The sequence below is a fragment of the Arachis hypogaea genome, chromosome 2 (assembly GCF_003086295.3).
Source record: "Arachis hypogaea cultivar Tifrunner chromosome 2, arahy.Tifrunner.gnm2.J5K5, whole genome shotgun sequence".
NCBI lineage: Eukaryota > Viridiplantae > Streptophyta > Magnoliopsida > Fabales > Fabaceae > Arachis > Arachis hypogaea.
The window spans coordinates 3,320,211-3,338,001 of NC_092037.1; the positions used below are offsets into that span (position 1 = coordinate 3,320,211).

General features: G+C 40.3%; 1 protein-coding gene and 1 non-coding gene across 2 annotated transcripts; one reads left to right on the forward strand and one right to left on the reverse strand.

Annotated features, from left to right (window-relative positions):
- Positions 1 to 5,243: 5,243 nt before the first annotated feature.
- LOC112762496 (uncharacterized) lies at positions 5,244 to 6,692 on the reverse strand. The gene has a single exon (XM_025808348.1). The coding sequence runs from the start codon at positions 6,690 to 6,692 to the stop codon at positions 5,244 to 5,246; it is 1,449 nt and encodes a 482-aa protein (XP_025664133.1).
- Positions 6,693 to 15,777: 9,085 nt separating this feature from the next.
- On the forward strand, positions 15,778 to 15,885 carry LOC112764705 (small nucleolar RNA R71). Its single transcript, XR_003183289.1, has one exon. It is a non-coding gene; the product is annotated as a small nucleolar RNA R71 (small nucleolar RNA).
- Positions 15,886 to 17,791: the final 1,906 nt, after the last annotated feature.

Sequence of the window (17,791 nt, forward strand, 5' to 3'; positions counted from 1 at the left end):
GGAACCGCAAAACATACTCGGTCCTGAAGTAATTTTGCCGAGGAATGTGTGTTTGATTGAGTTTTTGGTTGAGGGTATTGACCGTAAGGATCTTATATCTATGTATGAGTTACTCAAATGGGAAGATGATAAGGAGTTAGTGATAAATTACCTGGGTGAGTTTGGGATATTTGTTGTTTTTGTATTGACTTTGTATGGGTTTCTGATGTGTTCTTGTGTTTGTATTGCAGGTGGGAAGTACCCTGGGGTCTCGACTGCTTCTTTGAGGTCACGCTTTAAAAGTAAGAATTTGGAAAAGGAGGTTTCATCGTCGAACCGTGAGAAAGTGGCAACGCCTGGGGAGGTTGTTCAGCCTCGTCAGGGGCGTAGGAAGGTAATTACGAGAAAAAGGAAGTCGGGGGTGGTGGATTTGTCTGATGAGTCTAGTGGGAAGGAAGAAAAAGTGTCTCTGGAGGAGATTCGGGCTTTTGTTGGGAATCAGAAAAAACTTCATGAGATGTCCGAGCTTAGTGAGGGTATTTCTGTGTGGGGAAAAAAGTATCCTTACATGGCTGTTGTAGACTAACATTGTCAATCTGAGGCTGATGTTTCTCTTGCAAAAGAGGTTGGTGAAGTAGCTATTGGGCAATATATGCAGGTAAGGTCTTCCCTTTGGTTTAGGTTTTATCCTAGTTAGGGGGGTTTTATGTATTTTTGCTTTCTTTGTTGTTTATGTTTTGCAGGTTGTTGGGTTGAGGTTGGCCAGCTTGGGGCGGAGCCAGGAGCTGGGGCATAAGAAAGTGGTAGAGGAAAAGGATGAGTTTCTGGTGATGAAAGAAGAATTAAGTAAGAGCAAGAATGTTGTTTCTGAGCTGCAGAGTAAGTTGGCTGATACTAAAAAGTCGCTGAAGGAGACTAAGGATAGCTATGCTAAGGATGTTGAGGACTTGAAGAAAAAAGAAGCTGATTTGGCGAGCATGGAAACTTGGCTGATTGATGTTACTGCTCGGCTGAAGGAGATGGAGAAGAAGAAGAGTGATGAAATTTTGGATTCGTTTGTAGAGGGTTTTGAAAGGGTGGCCTTACAGGCGAAGTTTATTGCTCTAGGTGTCGATTTTTCTGAGTTGGATCCTAGTAAGATCATTCGAGATGGGAAGATGGTTGAGGATGATGGTGTTGCCGAAGATGAGGCAGAGAATATTTAGTATTTTAATGTAGTTTTGTTTTGGTAAAATATTTTTATGTTTTGATGGATAATGTAATTGATGATACATTATTGACAGTAACTGTTTTAGAGGTCATTAATAGAGTTTGTTTGACCTTATCTATATTCGTTTTCGATTTGTGCTGAGTTGTTTGATCGGCTGTTTGTGCGATTGATAGGAATTCAGTTAAGAACATTCCATGTAGTGTTTGCCGAATATGCTTGGTTCGAATGTTAGATGAAGATGTTTGTCATTTTGAGGTTTGATCATAGATGAAATCGTGCCAAGCATTGTTAATTGTAAAAGCAAACGTGATAATGTGACACAGTTTGTATAAAATGAGATAGGTTCATTACATATAATAGAATTGGTAGTCCCTTGGTTACAAAGGTTCAGGTAGGCTAGCCTCGTTAAAACCTCTCCAAGCAAAACCCATTGGGAAAAATCTTGGTAGTAGGAAAAAGAGTACAAGCCTGTCCCTGATGTTTAACTGTAAAATTTCTTTAATGTGGAAATATTCCAGGTGTTAGGTAGTATTGTACCATTCATGGATGCTAGTCTATATGCTCCGTTGCCGAGGACTTCTATAACTCGGTAGGGGTCGTCCCAGTTTGCTGCGAGCTTTCCATGGGATGGAGGTCGGCGAGTTATTTCCGTCTTTCGAAGAACTAAGTAGCCAATTTGGAATGATCAGTTTCTGACCGATTTGTTATGTCGTCGGTCGATTGCTTGCTGAGCCACGCGTTGTCGCAGTGTGGTTGTTTCCCTTATTTCTTCGATGAGATCCAGCTCGGCTCGTCGGGCTTCATCCTGATTGCCGAGTTGAGTTCGGACCGAGCTGTGTGAGACTTCTAAGGGTATCATAGCTTCAAAGCCATATACTAGGCAAAATAGTGTCTCCTTTGTTGATGACTGAGGTGTTGTGTTGTAACCCCAAAGGATTTCTGGTATAAGTTCGGCCCAAAGTCCTTTGGCATCATCTAACTTCTTCTTTAAGGCATGTAGTATGATCTTGTTCGCTGCTTCTGCTAGCCCGTTTGTCTGAGGATGTTCAATGGAAGAAAAATGTTGTTTGACCTTAAGGTTCTGCAAAAAGGATTGAAATTTATGGTTGGCAAACTGGCGACTATTGTCAGTGATGATATGATAAGGAATGCCGAATCGGCAAACAATATTCTTCCAAGTAAAGGAAATTATTTGTTGTGATGTGATTCTGGCTAAAGGTTGGGCTTCCAACCACTTTGAGAAATAATCAATTGCAACCAATAAAAATTTTACCTGCCCCGGTGCCGTTGGGAATGGACCGAGGATGTCTAGTCCCCATTAATAGAAAGGCCAACTTACGTCGGAATAATGTAGTTGTTCGGCAGGGAGATGTATGAGTGGTGCATGTTTCTGACAGTTTTCACAAGTCTAAACTTTAGTCTTGCTATCATGTTGTAAGGTTGGCCAAAAGAAACCTGCACGGAGTATTTTTTAGGCTAGGCTCCGAGCTCCTGTGTGTGTTTCACAAATGCCCTCATGTGCTTCTGACAGGGCTAGGTCGGCTTCATCTTTGTTGAGACATTTTAGTAGCAGCCGAGTATATCCTCGGTGATATGAAGTTTCGTTGATCAATGTGAAGAACGATGCTTGTCTTCGGAATCTTTTTGTGTTGCTGACCTTATTTGGTATTTGACCTGTTTTCAGATATTGTATGTAATCGTCCTGCCAACCCTGTTCCTGTGTGACACTTAGTACATCTGTTAGACTTACACTTGGTGATGTAATAGTGGATTGGTATAGTGCGGATAAGTCGGATTGTGTGCTGTCGAGTTTAGATAAGATATTGGCTCTTTGGTTTTGTTCTCGTGGGATGTGTTGAATTTCAAAATTTGAAAACTTTGAGATCAAATCTTTTACTAATAATAAGTATTTAGAAAGGAGAGGATCCCTTACTTGAAAGTGGTCGCTTACCTGTTGTACGACCAATAAGGAGTCACAGTATACCTTTAGAGTGGAAATGCGGAGGTCTAAGCAAAGGCGGAGTCCTGCAACGAGGGCCTCATATTCGGATTGATTGTTGCTAGCTTTGAAGGATAGGTGCAATGAGTGTTCTAGAATAAAGCCATCATCGGACTGTAGACGTATTCCGGCACCACAGCCCTCGGTGTTAGATGAGCCGTCGACGTATAAGCTCCATTGTTTTGTATGATCGTCTTCTGAAGGGATAGTTAGTTCTGCAATGAAGTCTGCTAAAAATTGGGACTTAATCGGCCCTCTTGATTGGTACCTTATGTCGAATTCTGACAATTCTATTGACCATTTAATAAGTCTTCCGGCAATTTCTAGTTTATGTAACACTTGGCGTAATGGGTGATCGGTCTTCACATGGACAACATGACTTTGGAAGTAAGGTCGGAGTCTTTTTGCTGAGAAAACTAGTGCTAAAGCCAGCTTTTCAATTCTCAGGTAATTGAGCTCGGCGTGTTGAAGAGTTTTGCTGACAAAGTATACTGGATGTTGAGTTTTGTCCCTTTCTGTAACAAGAGCAGAGCTTATAGCCCAATCAGTTACTGATAAATACAGGAATAAGTCTTCCCCTTGATGGAGTTTCTGTAAGATCGGCGGTTGGGAGAGAATAGTTTTTAGTGTTTGAAAAGCTCTCTCGCAATCGTCATTCCAGTGAGATTTGTTTTTCTTTTTTATCGTTCGGAAAAAAGGAGTGGATTTTGAAGCTAAGCATGGAACAAATCTGGATAGTGCAGCCAGTCTTCCAGTGAGGCGTTGGACTTCCTTTACGGTTTTTGGGCTTGTCATTTCCAAAACTGCTCGGCATTTGTCTGGATTCACCTCAATGCCCTTGTTTGTCAGTGAAAAACCTAAGAATTTACCTCCCTGAACTGCGAAGGCGCACTTTTCTGGGTTTAGACGCATGTTGTAGTTGCGAATTTGCCCGAAAATCTCTGATAAGTCGTCAATATGGTTTTTTCCGAGCTGTGTCTTGGCGACCATGTCGTCGACATACACTTCGATGTTTCTGTCGATTTGTTTTGCGAAGACTTTGTCCATAAGTCCCTGGTAGGTTGCTCCTGCATTCTTTAGTCCAAAGGGCATAACTTTATAGCAGTAGTTACCAAATTCAGTGATAAATGCCATTTTATTTTGATCAGAGGGATGCATGAGGATTTGATTATAACCCGAATAAGCATCCATGAAACTCAAGGTAGCATAACCGGAAGCGTTATCTACCAAAGAATCTATGGATGGTAAAGGGTAAGAATCTTTCGGGCAGGCTTTGTTTAAATCAGTAAAGTCGACGCACATGCGCCACTTACCGTTTTGTTTCCTTACCATTACCACATTTGCTAGCCAGGTAATAAATCTGATTTCCTTGATGAACTCTACATTGATCAGCTTTTGAGTTTCTTCTAATGATGCTTTTTTCTTTTCTTCGCCGAGGTTCCGTTTCTTCTGTTGTACTGGTCGTGCAGACGGGTTTATTGCTAATTTGTGGCTATCGATGCCGGGCATGTCGGAAGGTGTCCATGCGAAGAGGTCAGCTTGTGTTTGTAAAAAGGCGGTGATGGCTTTTAGTTCAGCATCGTCTAGGGATGTACCTACATAAGTAAATTTGTTAGGATTATTATGAAAATATACTTTCTATAAGTCTTCGGATGGTGTAGGTCGCTCCAGAAAGTCGGCTCATGGGTCAAGGTCAGCTAATGCCGAGTTGTTTGCTGCGTGGTGTAGGTTGTTGACTTGTTGTTTGAAATGGGTTGGTAGCTTCATGATGATGTTGTAGCATTGGCGCGCCTCTTTATGATCTCCATGGATTGTTACAACCTGGTTATGCTGCGAAGGGAACTTGACACACAGGTGAACTGTAGATACAATGGCGCCGAACTTATTCAAGAAAGGTCGGCCTAGTATGAGGTTGTATGGGCTAAAGCAATCAACAACTAAATATTGAATATCACATGTTTTGGAAACAGGATGCTCACCCAGTGTGGTTTGTAACCACACTGACCCCAATATTGGTACTCGCTCACCCGAGAACCCCACGAGGAGACCTCCTGTTTACTGGAGTGCGTTGTCGCTGAGCTTCATTTTTTGGAATGTTGTGTAGAATAGAACGTCGGCGCTGCTTCCTGGATCCAGAAGTACTTTCTTAACCAATAGATCGCCCAATTGAAGGGTGATGACTACAGGGTCATCCAAGTTGTTTATGTTTGAATTAAAGTCGGCGTGTGTGAATGTCACTTGGGGGAGTTGTGTTGTGAGAGTTGCTTCAAGACGGGACCCATCTACCGAGCATATAGCTCGGTATGATCGTTTTCTTGCCGAGCTTGATGATCCTCCACCGGCGTATCCACCTGAAATACAATTGATTATACCTCGGGGCTTTTCATATTGATTTGGTGTTGTCCTTTCTTTTCCTCGGTGTTGTTGTTCTGATGAATCCTCGTTCCTTGAAGGTGTGGAACATTTTTGAATGTGACCGCCGATGTACTTATCGAGGTGGCCTTGCCGAGCTAAACGTTCTAAAAGATCCTTTGCTACCACACAATCATCAGTGGTATGGCCGTGCTTCTGGTGGAAGGCACAATATTTAGATTTGTCTACATTCTTAGTGTCTTGGTAGGTGCCGACCTTTCTTGGTGGCTTGATGAGTTTTGAATTTAGAATCTCTTTGATGATGTCCTCCCATTTAGTGTTAAACTGCATGTAAGAATCAAAGCGAGGTGTTAGTTTAAAACCTTTCTTACTGTTCGGAGTTCTGTCATCGTCTCTGTAGTTCAGTTTGTCAGATTTTCGAGCTTGTCTGAGCTCATCGATATCGATTTGGCCTTCGGCTTTCTCCCAGAACTCGGCAAGGGTTTTGGGCTTGGCTACCGCAATTATTTCCTGGAACTTCCCAGGTCGGAGGCCGCTCTTGATTGCGTGCAAATAGACTTCGGGATGGAGGTCGGGTATGCTGATGGCGACTTTTGTGAAACGGGTCATATAGTCCTTCAAACTTTCGTTTTGTCCTTGCTTGATTGTATTCAGATATTCAGAATCATGCAGGTATATTGTTGATTTGGCGAAGTGATCTTCAAATAGCTTGGCCAGTTGCTGAAATCGCGAGATAGAACCTGCAGGCAAAGCACACAACCAATCAAGTGCAGGACCGTCTAAATAATTTAGAAAACAGTGGCATAAAACAATATCTGATGCACCGTTGACGATCATTATTGATCGGAACTTTTTGAGAAACTTCTTTGGGTCTCCGAGCCCATCATAAGGTGTGAGGGTTAGTGGCAAGGTGAATCTCTTTGGCAATTCGAAGTTCATCACTTCTTCTGTGAAGGGTCCCACAAGTTCGTCGGACTCTCCCTTGTCATCTTCGGGTTGAACTTCGTTGGCTCGGATAGTCTCCGAGACGTATGATGGTTGAGAATGATGTTCATTATCTTCTAGTTGCTGATGATGAGTCTCGTCATGTTCTATCCGAACATGATTCAACTCGGTGATTTGAGCAGCCATTATTTGATTTTCATCGCCATCCGTTGATTGGCTTGTTGTAGCTTAGCTATCATCAGCATACGTTCGGACAGTGAAGGAGGTGGTACGTCAGCCATGGGCGTAAGCAAGGGTAACGGGACCAAAAGAAGAATTTGATTTCCTCGGCCCCACGGTGGGCGCCAATTGTTCTTGCTTATGAAATAGAGGTATCAACCGAGCTTATGCGCTTTGAGGCTGATCGTCCGATCCTTGAATTCCGAGCTTTTCTTTTCTGGTGTGACGTGAATAACGCGAACAAATGAGGGGGGAGTATACCTGCAAAGGCACTCCGAAACTTAAGTCAGTATATTGTGCTATATCTCACTTACCGAAGAAAATACTTTTCCTGACTTTTATATGGTAGACTGCTCGGCTGTTACGTCTTTAGTGTTTAAAGTCGGTTACAAAAAGGTAGGTAACGTCCCTTGATTGCGTTACCGTTTTGTCGTCGGTTATGACGGAACATTTATCTGACCGAGTTATGACTCATGAATGGAGGAGGTATAACGGACCATGCCGAGTTATAGCTCGTTTATGACAATCATATTAGGTATAAAAAAATTAGCAGTGATAAGAGTTTTATTTTCGTAATTAATTTGAAAAATGAAATGTAAATTTTGTTTATATGTACTTTATCATCTAATATAATATTTTTAGACTAATATATAAGTTCTTCGACGGTGATGCGAATGTTCTTCATAAATAAATTATTGGGACTTTTAAAACCAACTATCCATTTGTTGAATGATGTTCTATGATGTAATTTTGATGTGGTTGTGCCAAAGTTAAAGCGGTTGAAAATATTTTCGATAATTTATGTGAGAAATTAATATAAATAACTAAATAAGCAACTTAGACAAAATTAGTAGAAAAAGTGGATAAAAGTGTGATTAAGAAAAATTATGAGATAAAAATCTAAATATAAAAGGTTTAGAAATAAAAGCATAAACATTCAAAAGATTATGAATAAAAATATAAACAAAATAAAATTTAAGAGACAAACTGTAATTATGATAAATTTTAAGAATAAAACTTTAATTATAATGAAATATAGAGACAAGATTGTAAATAAAATAAAATTTAAAGATAAAAATATAAATATGCCATAAAATGATATAATAATCATTTTATAAAAGATTGAGGGTAGAAGAATGACTTTAAAGCTTAAAGGATATAAAAGTCTTTTAAAAAAATTGAAGACAAAATAGTAATTATAAAGGTTAAAGAACATAAAAATTATTTTGGAAAAGATTGAGAATAAAACTATAATTAAAGGTAAAAAAATAAAAGAAAGTGAAACAATAATCCTAAAAGCTTTATGGTAGAACGAATAAGATTAATTAGAATCTTTAACATTGTTGAACGAATGTTTGAATGCACATTGTTTTTCAATTATTAGTGATTTACCTGTTTTAACTCGGCTGTAAACTGTGCTATAATTCAGATACTGAAAACTGGTATGCTATAATCCGTTTAGAGGACTTTATTTATTCTACTTATTAGCATAAGAGAAATCCACTGCGTAACCTAAAAAAAGAGTTATGCTACGTGTGTACTAAAATCAGTTGCGCACTAAAATTATTTATCAATATAAAATATATGCTAAAAATTTGGAATATAAAAAATAAATTAAACCACACATGTATTTATATATGTTCTTGCCTTGTTGTAGCCGAACTATAAATCGTTTCCGAGGAGAGGGAGGCCGAACTTATCCTCAAGTTGCACCACTCCACTTTCAGCGAGCTAACCGAGAAGAAAAAGGGGAGGAAGTACTTGCAAAAAGTACTCCGACGCTCAAGTCAGTTTAAGAGAATTATCTTAAGAGGTTTCTTTAGTTCAGAATGATCTATCTTTACCATTCTCTGTCGATTGCCTTTTATAACCGAGATATTATAACAGTAATACTCTTTATTTTACCGTTTCTGATATAACCGATCATAAGGCTATTTATTGCCATAAACTCGGTATAATTGATATGTCGGTTACAAAGGTATTAGCCGAGGTATAACTCGTAACCGATGTATAACGGTCGTATCACAGCCCCCAAGCTTAGCCTGGGTTTAGATAAGGCAGGTTGAGCTTTGAATTTTGAATCGACCGAGTTATAGCTCGGCGTAAGGAGCCCCCAGGTCAACTTGTCGTATCAAACGAGGCGTATTTAATGTAGTATGGGAAAAGTTATTTTGAAGAGTTAATGATGCTGTTTGTTTTTTCAATGAAAGTTCAAGTTCCAAAGTTATCCTTGGTCCGTTGAAAGTGGGTTTTAATGAAGGGTCAGGATTCTAACTTGGAATTGAAAACGTTTTCTTAAATCAGTGGTTAAGAAGTGACTTTGAGTTACGTTCGTGTGATGATCCAACTGCTCTAGTTCCTGTGTCTTCGCTAGGGGTTTAAACAATGAGCCAAAGAGGTTAGTAATGTTAACTCCCTATTCTTCTTACTTCTGTTGGCTTTCCTTCGTCTGAGAGAGAAGAAATGAGTGATAAGAAAGTGAAGGGTTGGCCTAAGGTAGAAGACGACGGATCCTATGGGTGGGTCGATGAAGATGTGAAAATTAGGGCCTCTCTGTTCTTTGATGAAGAAAGTGTTAAAGGGATTAATTTGGAAAGGATAGTGAGGCCTGGTTTTCACATTGAGTTGACCCCATGTAACCGTATGGATCGGGTTTACCATCGAAAAAAGGATTTTGAAGATTTTTTCATGTATAGCTGCGTGGTGCGCGAAATTGTGAACAATACTTTTTCACAACTCTCATAATCCCCGGTAATGGCTCCAAAAACGTGGTAGCTCAATACCATGGCATTACACAACTTCGCACAACTAACCAGCAAGTGCACTGGGTCGTCCAAGTAATAAACCTTACGTGAGTAAGGGTCGATCCCACGGAGATTGTTAGTATTGAAGCAAGCTATGGTCATCTTGTAAATCTTAGTCAGGCAAACTCAAATGGATATAGTGATAAACGAAAATAACACAAAGGTAAAGATAGAGATACTTATGTAATTCATTGGTAGGAACTTCAGATAAGCGTATGAAGATGCCTTCCCTTCCGTCTCTCTGCTTTCCTGCAGCCTTCATCCAATTCTTCTTACTCCTTTCCATGGCAAGCTCGTGTAGGGTTTCACTGTTGTCAGCAGCTACCTCCCATCCTCGCAGTGAAAACTAATGCTCATACACTCTGTCACAGTGCGGCTAATCACCGGTTTGGTTCCCTCCCCTACCGGAATAGAATCACTCTTTTGCGTCTGTCACTAACGCCCAGTAGGTTACAGGTTTGAAGCACGTCACAGTCATTCAATCATTGAATCCTACTCAGAATACCACAGACAAGGTTTAGACCTTCCGGATTCTCTTGAATGCCGCCATCAGGTCCTGCCTATACCACGAAGACTCTGATCTCACGGAATGGTTGGCTCGTTTGTCAGGCGAGCACTCGGTTGTCAGGCGATCAACCATGCATCGTGCAATCAGGAATCCAAGAGATATTCACCAAGCCTCAAGTGCTTGTAGAACAAGAGTGGTTGTCAGTCACTTTGTTCATGAGTGAGAATGGTGATGGGCGTCAATCATCACCTTCATCAAGTTGAAGAACAAGTGATATCTTGGAATAAGAACAAGCGGAATTGAATGGAAGAACAATAGTAATTGCATTAATACTAGAGGTACAGCAGAGCTCCACACCTTAATCTATGGTGTGTAGAAGCTCCACCGTTGAAAATACATAAGCATAAGGTCTAGGCATGGCCGAATGGCCAGCCTCCCAATGATCTAAGATAGCATAAAAATGAAGATAGCTACCCAAGTCCTCTTAAGATCTAAAGTGATCAAAAGATCTCTAATACAATAGTCAAAGGTCCTACTTATAGAAAACTAGTAGCCTAAGGTGTACAGAAATGAGTAAATGACATAAAAATCCACTTCCGGGCCCACTTGGTGTGTGCTTGGGCTGGGCAATGAAGCATTTTTCGTGCAGAGACTCCTCTTGGAGTTAAACGCCAGCTTTAGTGCCAGTTTGGGCGTTTAACTCCCATTTGGGTGCCAGTTCCAGCGTTTAACGCTGGGATTTCTTGAGGTGACTTTGAACGCCGGTTTGGGCCATCAAATCTTGGGCAAAGTATGGACTATCATATATTTTTGGAAAGCCCAGGATGTCTACTTTCCAACGCCGTTGAGAGCGCGCCAATTGGGCTTCTGTAGCTCCAGAAAATCCACTTCGAGTGCAGGGAGGTCAGAATGCAACAGCATCTGCAGTCCTTTTTGGTCTCCGAATCAGATTTTTGCTCAGGTCCCTCAATTTCAGCCAGAAAATACCTGAAATCACAGAAAAACACACAAACTCATAGTAAAGTCCAGAAAAGTGAATTTTAACTAAAAAATAATAAAAATATACTAAAAACTAACTAGATCATAACAAAAACATACTAAAAACAATGCCAAAAAGTATACAAATTATCCGCTCATCACAACACCAAACTTAAATTGTTGCTTGTCCCCAAGCAACTGAAAATCAAATAAGATAAAAAGAAGAGAATATGCAATGAATTCCAAAAACATCTGTGAAGATCAGTATTAATTAGATGAGCGGGGTTTTTAACTTTTTGCCTCTGAATAGTTTTGGCATCTCACTCTATCCTTTGAAATTCAGAATGGTTGGCTTCTTTAGGAACTCAGAGTCCAGATAGTGCTAATGATTCTCTTAGTGAAGTATGATGATTCTTGAACATAGCTTTTTATTGAGTCTTGGCTGTGGCCCAAAGCACTCTGTCTTCCAGTATTACCACCGGATACATACATGCCACAGACACATAATTGGGTGAACCTTTTCAGATTGTGACTCAGCTTTGCTAAAGTCCCCAATTAGAGGTGTCCAGGGTTCTTAAGCACACTCTTATTTGCCTTGGATCACAACTTTTTATTTCTTTCTATTTTTTTTTTTCGATTTTTCTCTCTTTTTTTTCGATTTTTTTTTCTCTTTTTTTTTTTTTGAAAGTGCTTTTTCTTGCTTCAAGAATCATTTTAATGATTTTTCAGATCCTCATTAACATGTCTCCTTTTTCATCATTCTTTCAAGAGCCAACATTCATGAACCACAAATTCAAGATACATATGCACTGTTTAAGCATACATTCAGAGAACAAAAATATTACCACCACATCAAAATAATTAAACTATTATAAAATTCAAAATTCATGCAATTCTTTCTTTTATCAATTAAGCACATTTTTATTTAAGAAAGGTGATGGATTCATAGGACATTCATAACTTTAAGGCATAGACACTAAGACACTAATGATCACAAGACACAAACATGGATAAACATAAGCATAAAATTCGAAAAACAGAAGAACAAATAACAAGGAAATCAAAGAACGGGTCCACCTTAGTGATGGCGGCTCTTTCTTGCTCTTGAAGATCCTATGGAGTGCTTGAGCTCCTCAATGTCTTTTCCTTGTCTTTGTTGCTCCTCCCTCATGATTCTTTGATCTTCTCTAATCTCATGAAGGATGATGGAGTGTTCTTGATGCTCCACCCTTAGTTGTCCCATGTTGGAACTCAACTCTCCTAGGGAGGTGTTTAGTTGCTCCCAATAGTTTTGTGGAGGAAAATTCATCCCTTGAGGAATCTCAGGGATCTCATGATGAGTAGGATCTCTTGTGTACTCCATCCTTTTCTTGGTGATGGGCTTGTCCTCATCAATGGGGATGTCTCCCTCTATGTCAACTCCAACTGAATAACAGAGGTGACAATGAGATGAGGAAAGGCTAACCTTGCCAAGGTGGAGGTCTTGTCCGCCACCTTATAGAGTTCTTGAGCTATGACCTCATGAACCTCTATTTCTTCTCCAATCATGATGCTATGGATCATGATAGCCCGATCTATGGTAACTTCGGACCGGTTGCTAGTGGGAATGATTGAGCGTTGTATGAACTCTAACCATCCTCTAGCCACGGGCTTGAGGTCATGCCTTCTCAATTGAACCGGCTTTCCTCTTGAATCTTGCTTCCATTGTGCGCCCTCTTCACATATAACTGTGAGGACTTGGTCCAACCTTTGATCAAAGTTGACCCTTCTAGTGTAAGGATGCTCATCTCCTTGCATCATAGGCAAGTTGAACGCCACCCTCACACTCTCCGGACTAAAATCCAAGTATTTCCCCCGAACCATAGTAAGATAATTCTTTGGATTCGGGTTCACACTTTGGTCATGGTTCTTGGTGATCCATGCATTGGCATAGAACTCTTGAACCATCAAGATTCCGACTTGTTGAATGGGGTTGGTAAGAACTTCCCAACCTCTTCTTCGGATCTCATGTCGGATCTCCGGATATTCACCCTTTTTGAGTGAAAAGGGGACCTCGGGGATCACCTTCTTCAAGGCCACAACTTCATAGAAGTGGTCTTGATGCACCCTTGAGAGAAATCTATCCATCTCCCATGACTCGGAGGTGGAAGCTTTTGCCTTCCCTTTCCTCTTTTTAGAGGTTTCTCCGGCCTTGGATGCCATAATGGTTATGGAAAAACGAAAAAGCAACGCTTTTACCACACCAAACTTAAAATGTTTGCTCGTCCTCGAGCAAAAGAAGAAAGAAGAGAGTAGAAGAAGAAGAAATGAGGAAGAGGGAGATGGTGGTGTGTTCGGCCAAAGAGGGGGAGAAGTGGTGTTTAGGTTGTGTGAAAATGAAGGGTTGAAGAAGGGTATATATAGGAGAGAGGGGGGTAAAGGTTCGGCTATTATGGGTGGGTTTGGGAGGGAAAGTGGTTTGAATTTGAAGGGTGAGGTTGGTGGGGAGTTATGAAGGATGGATGTGAGTGGTGAAGAGAAAGATAGGATTTGATAGGTGAAGGGTTTTTGGGGAAGAGGTGTTGAGGTGATTGGTGAATGGGGGAAGAAGAGAGAGAGTGATGGTAGGGTCCTGTGGGGTCCACAGATCCTGTGGTGTCAAGGAAAAGGCATCCTTGCACCAAATGGCATCAAAATCCACGTTTTGAGCCAATTCTGGCGTTAAACGCCGGGCTGGTGCCCATTCCTGGCGTTTAACGCCAGGTTCTTGCCCTTTACTGGCGTTTAACGCCAGTCTGGTGCCCCTTTCTGGCGTTAAACGCCCAGAATGGTGCCAGACTGGGCATTAAACGCCCAACTGCTAGGCTGACTGGCGTTTGAACGCCAGCAGCATCTTCCTCCAGGGTGTGCTGTTTTTCTTCCTGTTTTTCATTTTGTTTTTGCTTTTTTCATTGTTTTTGTGACTTCTTATGATCATCAACCTACAAAAAAAGATAAAATAACAAAAGAAAATAATTAATTATAAAACATTGGGTTGCCTCCCAACAAGCGCTTCTTTATTGTCACTAGCTTGACAGAGGACTCTCATGGAGCCTCAAAAATGCTCAGAACCGTGTTGGAACTTCCCAACACCAAACTTAGAGTTTGAGTGTGGGGTTTCAACACCAAACTTAGAATTTGGTTGTGACCTCCCAACACCAAACTTAGAGTTTGACTGTGGGGGCACTGTTTGGCTCTGTTTTGAGAGAAGCTCTTCATTCTTCCTCTCCATGATGACAGAGGGATATCCTTGGGCCTTGAACACCAAGGATTCTTCATTCACTTGAATGATCAACTCTCCTCTATCAACATCAATCACAGCTTTTGCTGTGGCTAGGAAGGGTCTGCCAAGGATGATGGATTCATCCATGCACTTCCCAGTCTCTAGGACTATGAAATCAGTAGGGATGTAATGGTCTTCAACCTTGACCAGAACATCCTCTACAAATCCATAGGCTTGTTTTCTTGAGTTGTCTGCCATCTCTAGTGAGATTTTTGCAGCTTGTACCTCATAGATCCCTAATTTCTCCATTACAGAGAGGGGCATGAGGTTTACACTTGATCCTAAGTCACACAAGGCCTTCTTGAAGGTCATGGTGCCTATGGTACAAGGTATAGAAAACTTCCCAGGGTCCTGCCTCTTTTGAGGCAATTGCTGCCTAGACAAGTTATCCAGTTCTTTGGTGAGCAAAGGGGGTTCATCCTCCCAAGTCTCATTTCCAAGTAACTTGTCATTTAGCTTCATGATTGCTCCAAGGTATTTAGCAACTTGCTCTTCAGTGACATACTCATCCTCTTCAGAAGAAGAATACTCATCAGAGCTCATGAATGGCAGAAGTAAGTCCAATGGAATCTCTATGGTCTCAGTTTGAGCCTCAGATTCCCATGGTTCCTCATTAGGGAACTCATTGGGGGCCAGTGGACGTCCAGTGAGGTCTTCCTCAGTGGCGTTCACTGCCTCTTCTTCCTCCCAGGATTCGGCCAAATTGATGGCTTTGCACTCTCCTTTTGGATTTTCTTCTGTATTGCTTGGGAGAGTACTAGGAGGGAGTTCAGTAATTTTCTTGCTCAGCTGACCCACTTGTCCTTCCAAATTCCTAATGGAGGACCTAGTTTCAGTCATGAAACTTTGAGTGGTTTTGATTAGATCAGAGACCATGGTTGCCAAGTCAGAGGTATTCTGCTTAGAACTCTCTGTCTGTTGCTGAGAAGATGATGGAAAGGGCTTGCTATTGCTAAACCTGTTTCTTCCACCATTATTGTTATTGAAACCTTGTTGAGGTCTCTGTTGATCCTTCCATGAAAGATTTGGATGATTCCTCCATGAAGGATTGTAGGTGTTTCCATAGGGTTCTCCCATGTAATTCACCTCTTCCATTGAAGGGTTCTCAGGATCATAAGCTTCTTCCTCAGATGAAGCTTCCTTAGTACTGCTTGGTGCATTTTGCATTCCAGACAGACTTTGAGAAATCATATTGACTTGTTGAGTCAATATTTTGTTCTGAGCCAATATGGCATTCAGAGTGTCAATCTCAAGAACTCCTTTCTTCTGACTAGTCCCATTGTTCACAGGATTTCTTTCAGAAGTGTACATGAATTGGTTATTTGCAACCATTTCAATCAGTTCTTGAGCTTCAGTAGGCGTCTTCTTCAGATGAAGAGATCCTCCAGAAGAGCTATCCAAAGACATCTTGGACAGTTCAGAGAGACCATCATAGAAAATACCTATGATGCTCTATTCAGAAAGCATATCAGTGGGACACTTTCTGATCAATTGTTTGTATCTTTCCCAAGCTTCATAGAGGGATTCTCCTTCCTTCTGTCTGAAGGTTTGGACTTCCACTCTAAGCTTACTCAATTTTTGAGGTGGAAAGAACTTTGCCAAGAAGGCATTGACTAGCTTTTCCCAAGAGTCCAGGCTTTCTTTAGGTTGAGAATCCAACCATGTTCTAGCTCTGTCTCTTACAGCAAAAGGGAATAGCATCAGTCTGTAGACCTCAGGGTCAACCCCATTAGTCTTGACTGTGTCACAGATTTGCAAGAACTCAGCTAAAAACTGATGAGGATCTTCCAATGGAAGTCCATGGAACTTGCAATTCTGTTGCATTAGAGAAACTAATTGAGGCTTAAGCTCAAAGTTGTTTGCTCCAATGGCAGGGATAGAGATGCTTCTCCCATAGAAGTCGGGAGTAGGTGCAGTAAAGTCACCCAGCACCTTCCTTGCATTGTTGGCATTGTTGTTGTTTTCGGCTGCCATTTGTTCTTCTTCTTTGAAGAGTTCGTTCAGGTGCTCTAAAGAGAGTTGTGCTTTGGCTTCTCTTAGCTTTCTCTTCAAGGTCCTTTCAGGTTCAGGGTCAGCTTCAACAAGAATGCTTTTGTCTTTGCTCCTGCTCATAAGAAAGAGAAGGGAACAAGAAAATGTGGAATCCTCTATGTCACAGTACAGAGATTCCTTTAGGTATCAGAGGAAAAGAAGAGTAGAAGACAGAAGTGGAAAATTCGAACTTAACAGAGAAAATGGAGTTCGAATTTTGCATTAAGGGATAGTGTTAGTCCATAAATAGAAGGATGTGAGAAGGAGGGAAGTTATTTTCGAAAATTAAGTGAAAAATTTAAAACATTTTTGAAAAACACTACTTAATTTTCGAAAATGAAAAGGGAAAAGAAATCAAGTGATTTTTGAAAAAGATTTTGAAATTAGAAATCAAAAGGATTTGATTGAAAACTATTTTGAAAAAGATGTGGTTAAGAAGATATGATTGATTTAAAAAAATGTGATTGAGAAGATATGATTTGAAAAACATTGTAAAAAGATTTGATTTGAAAATTAAAAACTTGACTAACAAGAAAAGATATGATTCAAACTTTAAACCTTTCTCAACAGAAAAGGTAACATACTTGAAATGTTGAATCAAATCATTGATTGATAGTAAGTATCTTAAAAATAGAAAGAAATTGATTTTGAAAAAGATTTGATTGGAAAATTGATTTGAAAAAGATTTGATTTTGAAAAGATTTTGAAAACTTAGAAAAAAAATTGATTTTGAAAACAAAATCTTCCCCCTTTGCCATCCTGGCGTTAAACGCCCAGAATGGTGCACATTCTGGCGTTTAACGCCCAAAACTACACCCTTTTGGGCGTTAAACGCCCAGCCAGGCACCCTGGCTGGCGTTTAAACGCCAGTCTGTCTTCTTCACTGGGCATTTTTGAATGCCCAGCTTTTTCTGTGTGATTCCTCTGCAGTATGTTCTGAATCTTCAATTCTCTGTATAATTGACTTGAAAAGACACAAATTAAAAATATTTTTGGATTTTTAATAATAAGGACAAACCAAAATGCAACAAGAATCAAATAACAATGCATGCAAGACACCAAACTTAGCAGTTTGTATACTACTGACACTAACAAAATGAAAATGCATATGAGACACACAAAACACTCAAGTCAATAAAATTATTTATCAATATAAAATATATGCTAAAAATTTGGAATATAAAAAATAAATTAAACCACACATGTATTTATATATGTTCTTGCCTTGTTGTAGCCGAACTATAAATCGTTTCCGAGGAGAGGGAGGCCGAACTTATCCTCAAGTTGCACCACTCCACTTTCAGCGAGCTAACCGAGAAGAAAAAGGGGAGGAAGTACTTGCAAAAAGTACTCCGACGCTCAAGTCAGTTTAAGAGAATTATCTTAAGAGGTTTCTTTAGTTCAGAATGATCTATCTTTACCATTCTCTGTCGATTGCCTTTTA